The sequence below is a fragment of the Balaenoptera borealis genome, assembly GCF_965194805.1.
Source record: "Balaenoptera borealis genome assembly, chromosome: 3".
NCBI lineage: Eukaryota > Metazoa > Chordata > Mammalia > Artiodactyla > Balaenopteridae > Balaenoptera > Balaenoptera borealis.
Window position 1 is genome coordinate 40,361,511 of NC_138866.1, and position 18,340 is coordinate 40,379,850.

At 44.0% G+C, this 18,340-nt stretch overlaps 3 protein-coding genes across 11 annotated transcripts in view; 2 read left to right on the forward strand and 1 right to left on the reverse strand.

Moving 5' to 3' along the window:
* Nucleotides 1–18,340, forward strand: part of LOC309626115 (protein SIX6OS1) — a 233,849-nt gene that overhangs the window by 122,160 nt on the left and 93,349 nt on the right. Inside the window, exon 1 of one of the 9 annotated variants that reach the window (XM_082386563.1) lies at nucleotides 2,891–2,969. The exons of 7 other annotated variants lie outside the window; for them this stretch is intronic. The gene's annotated coding sequence lies outside the window, so the exon portion shown is untranslated. Of the gene's footprint in view, nucleotides 1–2,890; nucleotides 3,009–18,340 lie in introns of those variants that run through there. One more of the 9 variants, XM_082386560.1, reaches the window with a different exon arrangement.
* SIX6 (SIX homeobox 6) lies at nucleotides 1,786–3,622 on the reverse strand. The gene is made up of 2 exons (XM_082386697.1): nucleotides 3,047–3,622; nucleotides 1,786–1,967 (listed from the first exon to the last, which is right to left on the reverse strand). Exons 1-2 carry the CDS (start codon nucleotides 3,616–3,618, stop codon nucleotides 1,799–1,801), a joined length of 741 nt encoding a protein of 246 aa, XP_082242823.1. The 5' UTR covers nucleotides 3,619–3,622; the 3' UTR covers nucleotides 1,786–1,798.
* On the forward strand, nucleotides 3,622–7,457 carry LOC309626158 (uncharacterized protein). Its single transcript, XM_082386686.1, has 2 exons — nucleotides 3,622–4,429; nucleotides 5,362–7,457. Exons 1-2 carry the CDS (start codon nucleotides 3,674–3,676, stop codon nucleotides 5,479–5,481), a joined length of 876 nt encoding a protein of 291 aa, XP_082242812.1. The 5' UTR covers nucleotides 3,622–3,673; the 3' UTR covers nucleotides 5,482–7,457.

Consider the following 18,340-nt stretch of genomic DNA (forward strand, 5'->3'; position numbering starts at 1 on the left):
AAGTGATTTAGAAACTAAAAATCAACTCTTATTCATGTCCTGGGCTTTCCCCGTATATCTTGCCATTTGACTGCTTTTTGTCTTCCATGACTTCACTTATTTTTGTTTGGTTTGCACATTGGCACTTCTACCCAAATAAATTAGCAGGCTTCTGAACCAAAGAGCATCTGCTAAGGACAGAGAGGCAAATTGAAAGAAGTCCAACGGCGGAAGTGAGGGCGGGTGCTCCAGGAGGAAGTTCAGCTCAAGTGATTTAAAGATCAATGTCAAATTTTATAATATGCAATCCATTTCACTAGGAAAAAGCTTAGAGACTCTTCCAGGTAGCATTTACTTTTTTAGTGCTAGGACAGTAGGTGGTTTGTTTTGTTTTGTTTTGATTTTGGTATGTGTGTGTCTATGTGCCTGTGTGCACCTGCACACTTTGGGAGGACAAATTTAATCCTGAGAATATTTGATATTTTTAATAGAGGCCATTACAGGACAACGAGGCTCTAGATAACTTGTTTCATGTTCAACACAACGATCAGATTTTTAAAATGCCAGCCCTTTCTCTGCAGCCTTCTATTTGACCTCACTATGTGACATGATTACATCCTTACCCCCATCTCAGTATCCGTTCTGTTGAAAACAATGCATTTGATTAAAACCTGCTTCTGCGTTGAGAAGATGCTAGTCTAGTTATTACAACCTGTCCTATCTTCTTTTGTCTTATTTTAGTACAAGTTCAATACTAAATGCAGTATGTGCTCACTTGCATGATTATGGGTACCTACTGCTTTTGTATGGGTGGGGGGCCTCAAAGGAGATGGAAAACCTTTCTCATTGCAGAGCCTCTGTTGGAGTAGTCTTGTACTTTTATAAAATAGAACTCACTATTGAGTTCCAGAGTTTGGCTTCCAAAATTGTTCCTGAAAGCCGAGTGAGTATCAAGTGGACAAGCCATAGTTAGTTATCTGTGCTGGGGATGCGGGAGTTGCCTTATAGGGGATGACCATGTTGCCAATTACTAGGTTTAAATATATCACACATGCACGCATATGTATGTACATACATACACACATGCATACAATTTGACAAGGAAGTGGTTATGGACCTACCTTGGGCTGTTTTAAAAATATACCAGGAGACATCAGAAAAGGCAAAAGATACAGAGAAGGCTCTCCTGAGACCATTTGCACAAGGACCCCTACCTGGGGTCCCAAGAGAAAGATCTCTCTGTTTTCTTTTTAGGAATCTGAGAGCAGCTCTCTTAATTAAGAAAGGTTGCTCACCAGGTTTTTATTGTTTGGCTTCTTCATACAGAACCCATCGGCTTCACCCTGCACCTTTAGAAACAGCAAGTTCTCTCGATACAGAGAAACCTACCATGCAGTCTCTTAAATAAGTAAATAAACAACATATATATGTTTTGTTAAAAAAAACTTTAAAGCAAAAGTTATACATATGTAACAGCGTCCTTTCGACGTGAAATACCCACGGGAGATTCAGGGCAGGCTCTCAGCGTGCAGTTCGGGTTCCGGAGGCATCTTTGCAGCAAAATCCTTGGGAAAAAGCAAAGCAAGGAGAACGTGGAACTGGGTCTGGCCTCACCGCGGGCCCCTGTGGTAGCAGCCGGAGGGCGCCAGTGGAGCGGGTCAGGCCGCGGGGCGGACACGGCAACCCGAGCCCGCGGGTCCCTGGCCACCTGGATTCGCAAGCGCTGGGTTGCTTGGTCTCTCGTCCTTTCTCTCTCCTTCATTTTGTTTGTCTCGCTTTTTACACCGAATTCTGTTTCTGAGCGTGCTGGGTGGGCGGCTCAGATGTCGCACTCGCTGTCGCTGGACGTGATGGAGATGGCCGAAGTGGCTGCCTTGCTGGATAGGCTGGCGGCCGGGCTGGCGGCGGTGCCCAGCACCTCGGGCGTGACCTCTTCCTCGGCCCTTAGCGCCCGGCCGGAGCCCTGCGACAAGACCTGCTGCTGAAGCCTACGGGGAAGGAAAGGAAACGAGTCACTGTGTGTAACATAGCCGCCGGTACCCCCGTCCCCCGGTCCACATCCCTTAAGCCCAGCAATCAGCGACTCTCCCTCAGACCCGGGCATTTAAAGCGGGTAAGACGAGGCAACAGAGGCCGGGCAGGAGGCGTGCGGCGGCTGTTCTGTGGAGCCCTGAGGTTGCCCCATCCTCCTCCTTAGGCCTTTCTTGGCTCCCTATCTCCCCAATCTTTGGGATGCTGTGCTCGCAAGGTCGTTCCTGGTGTTGGTCACCTTTGGGAGATTTACAATGCTCTCAGGATAAATGAGGTGTGGGTGACAAGGAGAGATAAGGCTCTGGGACAGGAGACCCCTTTCCCAGCCTGCGTCTGCCTAGGGCATACTCCTGTGTGAGTGCCCCCGAGGCCGGCAAAAAGGGCGGCCTGACGGTTGCACAGAGGCTTTGGACCTGGGAGAAAAGGCTGGGTTCTTGGTCAAAATATTTGGCTGATTGAGAGCCACATGCTGAGGAATGAAAAACCTCTGCCAACTAGTTTGCTGTTTTGAGACAGGGCTGCCCACACGTGGGAAGAGTAGAACTCGACTTTCCACTTCTTACAGACATAAGTTAGAAATTTCAAAGCATTAGAGAAGGATGCATCTGGGCTTTAAAAATGACAACACTAAACTGCCACACTGCTAATAAGCCAGGCTTCACTTAATAATAGGAGCCTGGGCCCAGGCTGACAAGAATTAGCTTTGGGCCTTGGGTCTGTAATTGTTTATGGGATTTTAATTTTTCTTTCTTTCTCCCTCTCAATGTAGCCTTGGTTTGGTGACTGGAACCAGCTGCTGGAGCGACCCCCAGCCGCCGAGAACCAAAAAGAAAGGGTGGGGAATCAAAAGCCCGGAAGGAATTCCCGACCCAGGATCCCAGAACGCAGTGGGCTCAAAACCGAAGACCTCAATCCCATCCCATCCCAATTCCTGCGAAATCCAAGTCTCCAGGCCTTGGGTAAGGGCGCCGGGGGTGCGGTCACCCACTCCCTCCCTGGTGAGTTCAAGGCTCGGAGAAGGCCTTTAGGTACCGACCTGTTCTTGGCTGCAGCCGCCCGGTCCCTTTGTCGGCGGTTTTTGAACCAGTTGCCCACCTGCGTAGGGGTCAGTCCGGTTGCCTGGGCGAGCTCACGCTTTTTGCTGGGGTTGGGGTATGGGTCCTGCAGGTACCATTCCCGAAGCAGGTGCCGCGTGCGCTCCTTGAAGCAGTGTGTCTTCTGTTCGCCATCCCAGATGGTGCGTGGCAGCGGGAACTTCTTCCTCACGCGGTACTTGTCTACTGGCCCCAAGGGCCGTCCTCGCAGCTTCTCAGCCTCCTGGTAATGCGCTTCGAGCCACAGCGCCTGCAGTTTGGCGTGCGACTCCTTGGTGAACTTGTGGTTTTCCAGGATATGGTAGAGCTCGCGGTAGTTGCCACCGTGGAAGGCCACGATGGCTCTCGCGCGCAGCACGGATTCATTCTTGTTGAGCGCCTCGCAGGCCGCAGGGGCCACAGGCAGCGACCAGAGGAAGCGACCCAGGCGCTCCACGTCGCCGCTCTCCTCTAGAGTCTCACATACCCCGGCCACTTGCTGGGGACTGAAATTCAAGATAGGCAGCTGGAACATCGAGGCAGTGCCGGCGGCAGCGGAGGCGCCGAGTCCGCAGCGGGACACGCAGCAGATGCCCGCGGGCGCTGCCGGGTGCGCCAGACTCTCCTTGGTGGAGCGGCTCGGGGCCACCAGGACGCACGGCCGGGGCAGCGGCGGCGGCGCAACCGCGGGGAGCGAGAGAGCGGAAGGGATTGGAGGAGGTGCCGGCTCCGCAGCTCGGGTTCGGCTCGGCTCCGTTAGGACACGCAGGCCAGCTAGCGGGCGCCGCTACTGGGGTGGGCGGATTGGCGGCGCGGGCGCCATGGAGACCCCCTGTCAGTCACTGGCCGGCTCTGCCAATCAAGACTGCGACCGGAGCGCCCCGGCCATTTCAGCACCTCCCCGCCCTCGACAGCGCCCGCCGTTCTCCGGTAGATTTAGTATTTTGCAGAACTTGGAGGAGGAAAAGACGGGCGAGAGCCGCAGCGTTTCACTACCACCCCCAGCCTTGTTCCTCTCTCTTCCCCCGCAACCCTGCCCCAGCGCCACCCCCCCAAGAGGCAGTGATGCTACAGAAATCCACTTTGGGGCGAGGCGCTGCCTGGGTCAAGAGGCCTCCAGAGGACAAAGAGGACTGGGCCAAATCGAAATCCTCCAAGAGAACTCACCAAGTTTAGTTGTAACGAAACAGAAAACCTTGAGGGAGAGCACGAATGGGGAGGGAGGGGAAGTGGATCACCTCTCTTCTTGCCAGCACCCATCCCTGCATGCCTTGCCGGCTGCCAAAGCAGCCGAGTGGGAATCGAATGTGAAGCAGAAGGAACAGGACCCGGGATCTGTAGAAGAGGTCAGTTTGGACTCTACCCCCATCACCTTCAAAAGTCTCCTGATATCATTTAAAATACGAGCTAGGACACTCGCATTCTTGATAACACAGGTGCTGACCATGAAGTAAAACACTCGCAACAAAAGCGGCGCCGCAGACCCCAAGTTTATACTTTTCAGTTTTTTCTCCCCAGTTTAATGGACTTCAACAAATGTGCAGCATAGCCACATCTAGAGTGAGAAGTCACTGGTAGGTCAGGACAGCAACTTAAAAGCTTGTTTCAAAGACCTTTTTAAAGAAGTATCGATTTGCTCTTCTTGCAGGCTAATTTTGCCATACCCTGTGTTAGAATATTTAACTCTTGAGCTGGGGATAGAAACTCTAACCTTGGCCTTTGGACCCAAAAGTAATTCAATAAAAGTAAAATAGAGAAGGGGGGACCACACCAATAGAGAAGGGGGTGTAGAAAGCACTTCTTAAACCCCTGAGCCCTGACCCCTCCCGAAGAGAGAAAGGGCCTTCTTGGTGGCTCTGCCTTGGGGCCAGCAGTTGAATTGGCAACTTTATTGATTCTCAGTTGACATTCTCATCATACCGTTTTCTGAGACCTAGGTCAAAAGTAACTACGATATCACCTGGGCTTTTGATAGGGGTTTATTTAGGTTGAAGAAAATAATTGGAAGAGGGGAGTCCAACGAAAACGCCAGGAAAAATATCTTTGGAGGTCCTATCCCCAGAAAGGAATCAGATGAGAATGTTCGTCTCCGAACTGGACTGGGCCGGGCTGTCTTTTCTTTAGTATCAAGTACAATTTGTATGTGGCTTGTACAGCTCTGGTAAATCAGAAGGCAGATAGATAGCACAGATGGTTGGAGGTGTCGGGTCACATCATGCTACGCCTGAATGCAGGGCAAAGCTCATTCTGATGGAAAACCCTGATATTATTTTCACAGATCTTCACAGTTCACTCAAAAAAAAAAAAAAAAAGTAGAGAGGAAGAAAAAAGCCCTGCAACCATTTACATCATTTCTGTGAGTTTGCTGCCGCCTCAACGGAGAGACTTTATTTTCTAAGAGCTTATTTTCATGAAATGCGACAGGCAGAGGCAAAATGGAGAGGGTGATGAGGATAATGTCGAAGCACAAACCCTCTCTAGCTTGAGGAGACTTCCGAATCCGCCTCAAGGACAACTTTTAGTGAGAAACATCGCGAACGAGGGCCAACAATGCACGGTGTAGAAAACCCGGCAGGCGGGAAGGGGTGAAGAGGGACCCCAGGAGGGTTGCGTTCCCGGCACCCCTGGCCAAGGAAGGAAAGCACCCCCTTGCTCCAGTTTGCAGAGGTTTCCGAATTTTCCCTCTCGGGGTGTCTCCCCTATGGGCTCTCCCTAGCCCAATAGCTTCTTGATTGCCCTCCGCGAGCAGAAGCAGCCGCGGGTCCGCGGGACCTTACAGCCCTGGAGCGCAGAGGGGACCCCCAACCTCGGCTCCTAGCCGCCGGAGGTGAGAAGTTGTCGGTGCCCCAGGGGACCGCGCCTCCGCACGCCTTTTTGCTGCACAATTTGAAAGTGGTCAATTCCGGCTTCTTACCCTAAGTAAGTCGTGTAATTTTCCGAGTCTAGGTGCCCTATGCAAGAAATGGGAATGTTTATTTCCAGATGTCCCCTTTGGCTTCTGCGTGTCTGGGGCTCTCCGGTGACTGAGACCAAAAGCCTAGGTTGACCTTGGCGGAATCGCGGGAAAAGGGCGCTGGCTGCTGCCGCCGCCGAGTCCGAACCCCGCCGGACGCTGTGTCTGGGCGCCGGGGCGGGCGGGTTCTGAGAGTTGTCTAGAGGCCCGGGTCTACTGTCAGGATATCCTGTCTTCACCATCGCAGGGGGCTTGGCTTAATTTTATCAACTCAAGGGAAATAAACTTCTCCAGGGCGCACTGAGGTAGCACATTCGTTCATCAGCTTCACTCTGGGAAGGGACAAAGGGAAGAAATTTGTGAGCCCCCGTCCCTGAGAATGAGGAGCTTCGAGGATTTCCTTAGAGAGAATTCCACTGTGAAGAAGATGGCCCCCCACCCCACGGCTGAAGCGCACTTTTCCGGGTTTGCCAGGCGAAGGCTGGAGCTTTTCTTAATTTTACGGAGGGATAGATTTTTACCAATTTTGGAACGTTGCGCCAACCTTGCAGACAACTCGCTACACCCGACTTCATTTTTCTTATGTGTTTGACCAGGTAACCTGGAAAGCGCAGCGGCAGCCTTTGGCCTCGGCCCATCTGGGCAGGTTTGCAACTTTCTGTGGTTGGTTTGCAGCTACTAGTAGATTTGGGAGGCCTTGGATTCTCACTGGGAATACCTAGATGGCTATTCTTTCTGCAAACTCAAGGCTTTTATTTTATGGAGAAAAAGCGGGTAGAAGACAATGCCCTCCCTGGAAAAACTGTGTCTAATTGTTCATTGCAGAGGCACCAGGGCAAAGTGCCTCCAGGGAGTTGTGAGGTTCATACCAGAAATCTTGAGTTCAGTCTAGGACTTCTTGCACATATCAATCTCTCCCCTCGTTTTGCCCCTTCTGATTTTGCTCTCTAGAGTAGAGGGACACTTGGAGCCCAGGTTACACTCTGCTGAAAGATTTGCCAGTGGAGAGCACTTTGTAGAAGTCAATACATTCTTATGTCTAGTTTCCAGTCTCTTGTCTTGTTTTGTCTTTCTTTTCTTTGACTTCTCCTAAATCAAGCCATAAAATAAATGATGTGTCTTTGTTTTCTTTCCTGTACAATTCACATAGTCAGGGATTTTAAAGATATCATAATTGAATGCATCTGAACTCCTTGATAAAGACGTTTGTGCTGCATGTGAGAATCACAGACTGGAAGACAATGAGGTCCCAGCCTTTTGTGTATGTCCATTTTGACTTTGGGGGGAGAGATCTTAGTTTTCGTTTCCTGGGCCTCAAAGCCATGTGTTGCGAATAGGTGAGAATAATGTAAAAAAAAAAAAAAAAAAATCCAAGATTAGAAAGGCGTTTTACTGCCTTTGAAATTACAGTATTAAAATTTCACACTCTCATTTATTCATGAATTTAGAATTCTGATTTTTAGATGATACTGTATAAATATAGATATATATTTGTTTATGAATTTGGTCGTCCAGCTCTTCAGATTATGAAATTAATTCAATATCCTAGTTTTAAAGTACCAACTATCCTAATAAGTTCCCAAGATAGATTGCTGTCTTTCATGCATTCTTCCCCTGACTGTATGTATGCACCTTGTAACAAAGAACAGAGATGCCTCTTTGAGAAATGTTTTGTAGATTTCTTGGTGCTGTAAAGTTAACTGGCAAAAAAGTATTACAATCAAAATATTGATCTAATTTTAATAGATTAGATATTTTTGTTATTATTTGCAAAATTATTAACCATCCATTTTTTAAATGATGCAAAATTGCTTGTGTTGTTAATTGGAGGAAATGTTTATAAGTTTAAATGTGAGGAAATGTACCATTTGAAAGTATTAGTTAATTAGCAGTAATGGTTTTTTAAAATGTTAGGCTGACTATGTAACTTTGTTTTGACCTCCAGTGTGTGGCTGCTTCTAGGCATTTGGATGATAATTTGTATTTAAGCCAAAGACTATATTGCAAATTATACCCCTTATTTAAACTATGGTTTTAAATTCACTTTTCTCTCTCTCTTCTGCTTTTGTGAGGGTAAGTCTAAATCTTCAGAGGGCTAACCACACCACAGCATAGCTTGCTTAGGGCTATGTATCAATGGGTTCTTATGTGAAGGATTAACTCTTAAAAATGTAACCAGCATGTCATTTATAAACACTTTATTATCAGTAATGAAACATTAGTTGAATGACTGAAAAAATAATTAATTCATAATTCTCTACTAGAACCTTGTTTTTTTTCCACTAGCAGGTTATTTTTGACCATTTTCAAATCTAAGATCAAAGTATCTTTCTAAAATACACCTAGACACCTTATAATTCAATGAAGTGAAAGAGTGTAAATTTGTTTATGTCTTCTGGCATGAGTCAAACATTATTCACATTCGATTTTATGTATTGTATGTCATATATATGCATTAATTACATGTATTATATGTGTAATAAATGATCATTTCCTTCCAAGTACTGTAAAATCAAATAGAAACATTAGACTCCAATAAATACCTTAAATTCTGCATTAATCCAGTTCATTAACAGAAAATGCTTTTAAAGAATTACATTAAAAATATAATTTTCATGGCATCTTACCCTTCAAAGTAGCAAATCTCAGGAGGGCAATTATACCCCCTCCTTCCAGGGGACATTTGGCAATGTCTGAAGACGTTGTTGGTTGTCACAACTGGCACTGAATGCATGGAGGCAGAGATGCCGCTAAACATCTTACAGCGAATCGCCACAGCGGCCCCCACCCCCAACCAAAAATGTCAGTAGCATCACTGTTAAGAAACCCTGCTTCAGAGGAGCTCAAAATAATCAACAAGACACAGACATACAGAACCTGCTAAAATTCTGTTTATTTTGGAGTTGAAGCACTTTTAAAGGAATCAGTGCCCTTTTAATTTCATCTTAGGTCTAGGCCACACCAATAAAATCTCTTCCTAAGGGTACACTGTAATTTTGTTTCTTTTAAAACTTTATTGTAATTGATACTTATGGTGACTGAATACTTATAAATTTAGAAATATCTCTGGGGAAAGTGGAGTTTTGTTTCTGTCTATGTTCTTTGAGTAACTGGTGGGACAGACAACAATGGTTGAAAGTTATTGCTCAGACCGTCTCCATTTTACAAGTGAATAAAATGCGAAGACCAAGAGGTTAAATGATTACTCATATTATACAACTAGTTAGTGGCAGAGATACGTTTAAAACACAGATGCAATCCTCTATTTATCACATACCTTGCTTTCCCTACCCAAGGAAGATGGTATAATTCCCGTTGAGTTTGAGGGTGAGGATCTGAATCACACATGAATATTTATTGGTGGCTGCCATGTGTAAGGTCCTATGCTATTTCCTGATGCTGTGACTTTCATAGTTTGATGCACGCTAGTTCATGGATCTCAGAGAGGTTGAAACTATTCTGGGTCTTGTCAAATGGTGTACCCTTGCAAACCCTAAAAAGTCCTTGAATCTCAAATGTGATTCTCGGACTTCAATTATCTTCTTTGCGGGGTGGGAATGTTGGAGTCTGGGTTTATTGAAGACCTTTCTCTGAGTCATCACACTGTATGCTGGCAGGAAAATGGAACTGAATTCAGGCTCATTGGGGAGGAGAGATTGGACTTGAGGTGCTGTAAGTCTTGGTTTAAGTAAAAAAACCTCCGAACTCTTTTGTCAGGTCTTTCAAAAGAATAACAGTGATGCTCACTAGCATTTCTATAATTAACAAGCTGTCAACATTTCTATTACAACCACAGAAGTCTATTACAGACAGAGAATTGTGATAAATGTTTCTTTAGGTCTGAAATGTTAGCCTTCATCTTCTTTTCAGCCTAAGGCAATTTTTGAAACCAATTTTGTTTCAATCATTTTGGATCAGTTGTGTGGTAATTTTGGAAGTGCAGATGCTCTAGGCCCACCTATTGAAATAAAGACTTTTAAATGGAAACACAGAGAGGAGTCTGCTTAAGCCCCAGTGGGGACCAGCTGCAAAGCTCTGACACGGAATTATATAGGCAGACAGTGACAGTAGGTTTAGAAAAAATTAAGAGGCAGAGAAATGTGTGCATGTTTCCTTTAACAGTAGATTTTTTTCCCCCTCAGATCCTTCACACTATGGAATTTTAATCCTCTCTTTTTTCTGTTTTGTATTTTATCTGTTACTTTCCCTATTATTCCTAGGTTTTTGTGAAATTAATGTAAGAGAATTTGTCTTTACAGTGATTAAAATTTGGGGCTGAACTGAGTTTTTTGGAATTTTAATATCTAATTTTAACCTTCATTTAGTTAAATTTTCTTTCTACCCCTCTCATCTCCTTTCTGCTTGACCATCTTTTTATCCTTGTCCTTGAAATAATAATTTAGAAGTTCTGCAGTATTTTCTAGCCCATCAATGGTTATCTTTCCTTTCCTTGCTCTCTTAATTGTTACATATGACTCTATTATTGTCTATAAAAAGGACAATTAATATCTTCCCCATCAAGATGCACTGTTTTTCCTACCATGGCATTACTTTCCCCATTGTTCTCGCCATCCAAATAGGATTAGACTTTTACAGTATTTTCACTTCCCCACTTTCCTCCTCCTCTATTACCCCGATCCCAAAGTTTTCTGAAATGATGTAGTACCTAGAGTTTTCCTTGTAGTGTATCCCTTCTGTTTTAAAAATACTTATTTAGCAATTATGTCACACACTTCTAGACAGTCTGTTCTTATTACACACACGTACAGACACATAGTCCACTCCATTCTTTCCCTCTGCTATGGTTCATTTGTTGATATTTAGATTTTTTTTTCTCATGTATTTTCCTCATCTGGAGTGTTATTTTTTCCCCTACTGGAAATACCTTTTGTGTTTTTCTCTGTATAAAAGCAACACATGCTCACTGCAATAAATATCCATATACTTATGGAGTCAAAAGTGAAAGATTTTTGTAATGTCATTATTCCATAGATAAATCACTATTAGTGCTCAGTGCATATCCTTATATACTTTTTTTTTTCTACACACAGAGATACAGATTTTTTTTCTTTTGACAGAAATGCTGTCATATTATCCATACTGTTTATAGCCTTCTTTTTTTATGATAACATTTTATGAACATTTTTCCTGATAATAAATACATGTTATCATTTTGAATGGCTGCACTGTATTCCACAGCATACATACCATAACTTATTTAACCAGTCCCTATTGATGATTGTTTAAATTGGTTCCAAATTTTCACCATTATAAACAATGAAACAATGAGCATCTTTATGTATTGCCCAATTTTTCCTTCAAATTCTTGGAAGTAAGATGAATGGGTTAAAGGGTTTACATATTTAAAAAGTGGTATGTATTTCCAAATTGTCATCCAAAAGGATTTTTACCAATTTTTACTTATACCCACACCGTGTGAGTGTCATTTCCCCCCACACCCTGGCCATTATTCTTCTTTTAAATCTTTGCTAGATTGATAGATGAAAAATGGTTTCTTTGGGACTTCCCTGGTGGTCCGGTGGTTAAGAATCCGCCTTCCAATGCAGGGGACGCGGATTCGATCCCTGGTCGGGAAACTAAGATCCCACATGCCACAGGGCAACTAAGCCTGTGCGCTGCAATTACTAAGCCCGCGTGCAGCAACTACAGAGCCCATGCTCTCTGGAGCCTGCGTGCCACAACTAGAGAAAAGCCTGTGCGACACAACAAAGAGCGCGCGCACCACAACGGAAAGATCCCATGTGTCGTAACTAAGACTCTACGCAGCCAAAAATAAAAATAAATAAATAAACAAATATTTGAAAAATGGTTTCTCATGTTTTCTAAATAGCCATTTCTTTGGTTATTAATAAGGTTATGCAGTTTTACATATTTACTGGTCATTTGTATTTCTTCTTTTGAGATTTTCCCAATTATATCCCTTGATTTGGGATGTTTATCCTTTTTATTCATTTGTAGTATTTCTTACAACATTAAGGATACATTTTTTCCTGTCATATATTGCAAATATTTCTTCCTGCTTTTTCACTTTATGGTGTTGTTTGTCCTATAGTTTTTATAATTTTCACATAGTCAGATCTATCAAGTCTGTTTCTGTCTCAGGTGTTATACTTAGTACAGTGTCCCTTCCATGTTACAGATAACCTGTATTTTCTTCTCTGATCTTTCTAGATTAAAAAAAATTTAATCCATCTGGATTTATTTTGAGGTCTCATGGAAATTTGGACTCTAACAGGGTTTTTTCCCCCTTCAAATCATTTTCTAATGCTTCTTTCTCCCTCCCTCCCTCCCTCCCTCCCTCCCCCCTTCCTTCCTTTCTTCCTTCCTTCCTTCCTTCCTTTCTTCTTTCCTTCCCTGGACCAAAAATACTAGAAATGCATCCCCTTTCATCCCTGGCCCCATTTCCTTTCTAGGCCCCTTCCTCCTTCAATCAAAAGAGTGTAAACTTTTCTTTGTGACTTTTCTTCCCCCTTCTGCTTCTCAGCTAATTCACCCCAGGCCTCAGAATGTCCTGGAAACCTCCTTCCATTCCAGACCTGGGTTTGTCTTCTGACAGCCTGGGTTCTCTTCTTTCTCTGGCAGTCTTGCTTGGCCTGGGTGTGTCTAGACTGTGCTTGTTCTCAGAATGTTAAGAGGGTGGAAGCAGGTGGGGTTGCCTAAGGTGCCAAGAAGACTTGGGCGGCTGGAAGAAGACAGGAGCGAGTGTGTCACCATGCAGGAGAGGGAAACTCTTGACCTGGGCCTTAAGGACTTGTTGGGATGAGCAGAGATTCAGGTTGGAGATAATGAAGTGGTCTGGAGACAGTCTGGAGATTAAAACCAGCGCTCTAAGAGATTTTTTAGACCAAAAAGTGCCTCTGTTGTATATTTCCCAGAGTTTAGTTTTACCACCTCTGAATCCTGCCATTATTTATTGATTGATAATTCTTTTCCCACAGATATGAAACTCCACTTTTATCACATATTAAATTTCTATGTATACATAGGTATTCTTTTGGACTTTCTGTTCTCTTTCACTGATATGTTTATTTATTTCTATGGTTCCCCTACTGTCGTTCAAATACATTTTAATATTTGATAGGGCAAGTTCTTCTTCAGTATTTTTAAAGAAAAATTCTTTGGCTGTTTTGTGAATATTTTCTTCCAGATCAACTTTAAGGTAAGTTTTGTCAAGTCTTTTTCACAACCCCAGATTCCAGTGGAGTTTTCATGGAATTGTGCTGTTTTGCAAACTGGCCCCATGCATGGAGGCAGGGAGAGACTGAAGAAAGAGGCAGACCACTCCAGATTGGTAGGTGGCAGGTTTAACAACCAAGGGAACTTATTTATGAGACTTGTCTTGGTTGACTGCCAGACAAGTAGATCTCTGCATCTGCCTGCCAAATCTTACAGTTTATATAGAGGCCTTAACTGGGTTCAGTCATGTATTTAGTCCAGATGGCCTCAACAGAACCTTACTCTTTTAAGGCTACATCCATGAAAATGGCTCGCACGTGGGAATGGTGGGCAGAACATTCATTCCAAGGATGAGGAGGAGGTGAGGAGCCTCTGATTGCCTGGGTCTAGCACATGGGTCAGCTGGTTGTCATGTCCTCTTGATGACTTCCTCCAATACTCCACCCCTTGTGACTGGCTCTTATGGTCTTACATAGCCACTCTTTCCCAGTGTGCCCTGAGCAGCCAGCAAGGGGTTTCACTAGCATGGCGGTGGCTTGTTTGGCAGCTATCTGGGTGAGGTGTACCATTGCAAATTATAGTAGATGACACCTTTCCCAGGCATGATAGGGCCTTTGGTGTTCTCAGCAGCATAGCAGATTGATCCATGGTGAGAGTCAGGCAATGTCTGTTTCCTACAACTTCCATACCTTTACGGTATTGAGTGTCTCGTCAGGGGTCCCTAGTCTGTCATATGGGGCAACAGGCCCTACTGGTTGATTGTTCAAATGTATTAAAGCCAAGGCGGTTGTACCTGTTAGTATTTTAATCTGCTGCTTTGATATCCTATTTTTCCTTTCTATCAACCTTGCTGCTTGCCAATTATAGGGGCGATGAAACCTCCATTCAATGTCATGTTCTTTTGCCCAGTCCTGCGTATCATAACCTTTGAAATGTGACCTCCAATTACTATCTATTTGATGAAGGTATCTGTACATGGTACTCAGCTTCTCTAATCCCCTAATGGTGGCAGCCTGGTTTGAGCCGTGTCAGGGGAAAGATTGGGTTAGGCCAGATGCAGTGTTCATGAAAACCAAGGCATATTTAGAAGCCTTACTTGGAGGGAGGGGACCAATATAATCAATTGCCAATACCTCACTGTTTGGGAACTCCAGTATATGGCCCCAGACTCCTTTGGTAATTGCCTTAGGTGTTGTTTAGAACACAAAGGACATGTCTTTACTGCATTAACCAAGTCACTGTATTTCAAGGGCAATCCAGCATCCTTGACAATATGCCATCCCACCCATATGCTATTGTGGGTGGTCACTCTTTCTATGCAACCAATCTGCCATATATAGTGAAGGGTCAGTTGCTAGGGCTTGTACCTGAGCTAGGGCATCAGCTTCTTGATTGCCAGGGTGTGTCAGTGCCTTGTGAACCAGCATGTGGAAGACAGTAAGGACAGCCTGAAGCTCTTCCAGGCGAACCTAAAAGTCTTTCCACACATCCTGACCCTACAGAGGCTTTTTCATGATCATCCACTCCTTAGCTTCCCATTGTCCAAGTCATAGGGTTCATCCCTTTATAATAGCCCAACTGTCATTGCAAAGGGTTAATGACCAGGGTTCATGAGTGATCACCAGCCAAACTGCTCTGAGTTCAGCCCACTGGCTGCTATGGTTTGTTCCTGTTTCCAGGCATCTCTTTATCAGATATCAGCAGGAATTTCCTCCACTCCCTCTCTATAGGCTGCAGGGGCTGCCACAGGAATAGGGGTGGAGGCATTCAGAGCATCTTCATATTCTACAGGACTTAGTAGCACCTGTATTTCTAGAGACAGTGGGCTGGCAGACAGGGTGCTCTTCTGCTGCATATAGGCATGCCACTTAGTCAAAGTGGGAATTTGAGCCATGACAGAAGTGGGTTGATGGAACATATTCTCCATCCACCCTTTGATAGGAAGGGAAGTTCTGACCATGATATGCTGTTCTTTCGTGAGAGAATCTACCCTGAGGAGCACTGTATACACTGTCAGGAGCTGTTGCTGTATGTGTGTGTTGGGGGTGGGGGGGGTATATTGGGTTTCTGCCCCCTTCCAGGACTGGGACCAAAATCCTAGGGATACTTTCTCATTCTGTTGCCCCTGCCACAGCACCCAACCCAAAGCTTCCAGAGTCACAGATACATCTAACTCAAATGGTAGCCCTGCATGAGAGATGCCCAGAGATTTAATCTGCTTCACTAATATTTTTGTCTTTTCAGAGGTAGCTTGTTGCTCTCATTCCCAGTCCTACACGTGCCCTTTCTTCACCAGGCAGTATAAAGGATGCAGGCACTGTGCTAGGTAGGGAATAAAACCCAAACCCCCAAATTCCTACAAAAGCTTGCACCTCTTTCATGTTCTTAGGGGTTGGATAGGCTTGTACCTTTTCAATCACAGCTCCTAGGATAATGCACATCTTACCCAACCAAATAACTCCCCCAAACTTTATGGTCGTGCCTGGGCCTTGAATTTTCTATGGGTTCACCACCCATCCTCTCCCTCACAGATGTTTCAGCAAAGTCTGCAGAGTGTCCTGCAGCAGAGGCAAGTCTTCACATGTTAACATAATATCATCAATGTGATGGGCCAATTTTACTGTAGTGGGGAAGGAGAACAGGGACAGATCTTGGGCTACCATCCCATAAGATATTGTGGGGCTGTGCAGGTAGCCTTAAGGAGATATTTGAAAGGTCTATTGTTGTCCCTCCCACATGAAGGCAAATTGATCTTAATTATCAGAAACCTGTACTTGTCAGAGTCTTTTCCTTAAAACACCTTGAAGATGAAGCATTTTTGCAGGAACATTTATATTAATAACATATATTTATACAAAATAACCTAAAGAAAGTTTAGCATCACTTCTTATTTGACAGTGCTTCCCATGTAATTTAATATATCAACTAAGCCTAATTAATTTAATTTTCTTTTATAAGGAGAGATTACATATCTCTGAGATGTTCCAGGGGCCCTCTAGAAAATCCCAGTTAGTTCAAGGTCAACAGGACTTTGTTAATAATTTGATTTGGGGTAAGTTTGTCAAAAATATCAAAAGGTTTAAAACACTTGATTGAATAGGACCATAGGTCACCGTGAAACAGTACTTAGTTATCCAGTTAACCAAAGTGATAATTAGAGACTTCAAAGGCAAATACATAAAGTTACGTAGTTGTAAAAACAAAACAAAAACACAACTTACCTCTTTTAATACAGAAGACTCAGTTTTCTTAAGTAATCAAAGCCTGATAAAGACAACATGAAGCACAGAAAATTATTTTGATAAAACACAGAATCTCTGTTTTCTAGGCAGATTACTTAAAAGGTGAAGAAAAACCTTTCACAGTCCCACTAAGAACAGACCAACAGTCCAAAACAACTTTGTCCTTTTAGCGGGTGAAAAAAATTGTTTCATTTTTACATAAGTACACTATTGATATTAAAGCTTATTTTTCTTTAAGCCAATTAAATAAAGCTCATTTACAGATTAATTTTGGCAACACCCTCCAGAGGTAGAAAAATGTCACATATATGTAACATATATTCATAGACATACATCAACATACAGACAGACACAGAGACCCCATAGCTTTCATTCTAAAACTTTAGCCAAGAATCAGGTATAACAATATAAAACTCACTAATTTATAAGCCAGTTGAATCCAAATGTGTTTCTGGTAGATGGAACAAGTTAAGTTTACCCACTCACATGACTAAAGCTTTTTACTAATATTTGTGGAGAAGACTTTTAAAATTTGTATTTGCCCTTTACTGGTAATCTTATGGAGGCTGTGGACTAGATTTTGAGCAAGGGAGCTTCTGTAGTCATCTGTATTTTAAATAGTCTCTTTCCCTCCTTTTTTCTATTCAGTCTCAGGCAATTATGGGCTGTTTTAGTTATCTCCTGAGGTATTTACATTTCAGATAAAATTTACAACTTGAAGGGACAGAAAATGAATGCAAGTTTTCTCCTGGGAGTTTTGGGGTGTATTTCTCTATTATCAAAGTCTAGGGTAATTACTATTTAAAATTTTTCTTTGTATTAAAGGTCGGATGGCATGGGTCTACTCTGCGCATTTCATTGTCAATCAGTATAATATCCTCCTCTTTGCTCTCCTCACTTTCCCAAAGATTCTGCCTCTTAGTGTCCTAATCAGGCTTTATCACAAGCACATGGACTTTAATCAATGACAGCTTGTGATCTCCTAGCTTTCCAAAATAGCATTCTAAGGTCTCCAACTTATTATTCTGGTCTTCCAAAATTGTCTGCCACTCCTGAAACTAGCAGAGTAGTGGATAACTGCACGTCCTTTTCTAACTTCAGCTCTTCTTCCAACTTTCAAACTCAAGTTAGTCTCTAGTTGGGCATCGGTGGTCAGCTGAACTGCCCACAGTAGAGGCCAGCCCACTGTGGCAGCCATTTGTTTCCCTTCTTTACTTAAGTTCTCTCTCTTTTTTTTTTTTTAAAGCAATTCCTTTATTTCTATTATTTATTTATTTGTTTTTGGCTGTGTTGGGTCTTCGTTTCCGTGCAAGGGCTTTCCCTAGTTGCGGCAAGCGGGGACCACTCTTCATCGCGGTGCTCGGGCCTCTCACCATCGCGGCCTCTCCTGTTGCGGAGCACAAGCTCCAGACATGCAGGCTCAGCAGTTGTGGCTCACGGGCCCAGCCGCTCCGCGGCATGTGGGATCCTCCCAGACCAGGGCTCGAACCCGTGTCCCCTGCATTGGCAGGCGGACTCTCAACCACTGCGCCACCAGGGAAGCCCAAGTTCTCTCTTAAGTGTAGTTTCTCAAACAAGCTCATTAAAACAGCCACGTTTTTGGGGTGTCCTCATACTCCTGGGGTGGTCCACATGCATCTGACATATGGGCCACCTCTCCTCACATAGAGGTCAATGGCCAACTCAGGATTTCCCCCACAGATGACTCTTTCTCAAGGCCCATTTATTCCATCTCCTTGCTGGCTTACCAGTTGTTGGTTTGCAAACTGGCCCCCTGAACACAGAGAGCAAGGAGAGAACAAAGAAAGAGGCAGACTACTCCAGATTGATAGCTGGCAGGTTTAATAAGCAAGGGAACTTGCTTA

Bases quoted from the DNA above. Each gene is read 5' to 3' on its own strand.
- LOC309626158 (XM_082386686.1), top strand. From the start codon at position 3,674: ATGCCCGCGGGCGCTGCCGGGTGCGCCAGACTCTCCTTGGTGGAGCGG. The intron at 4,430-5,361 runs GTCAGTTTGGAC...TTATTTTCACAG, and splicing joins ACCCGGGATCTGTAGAAGAG to ATCTTCACAGTTCACTCAAA.
- SIX6 (XM_082386697.1), bottom strand. From the start codon at position 3,618: ATGTTCCAGCTGCCTATCTTGAATTTCAGTCCCCAGCAAGTGGCCGGG. The intron at 1,968-3,046 runs GTCGGTACCTAA...CCTTCCCCGTAG, and splicing joins GCGGCTGCAGCCAAGAACAG to GCTTCAGCAGCAGGTCTTGT.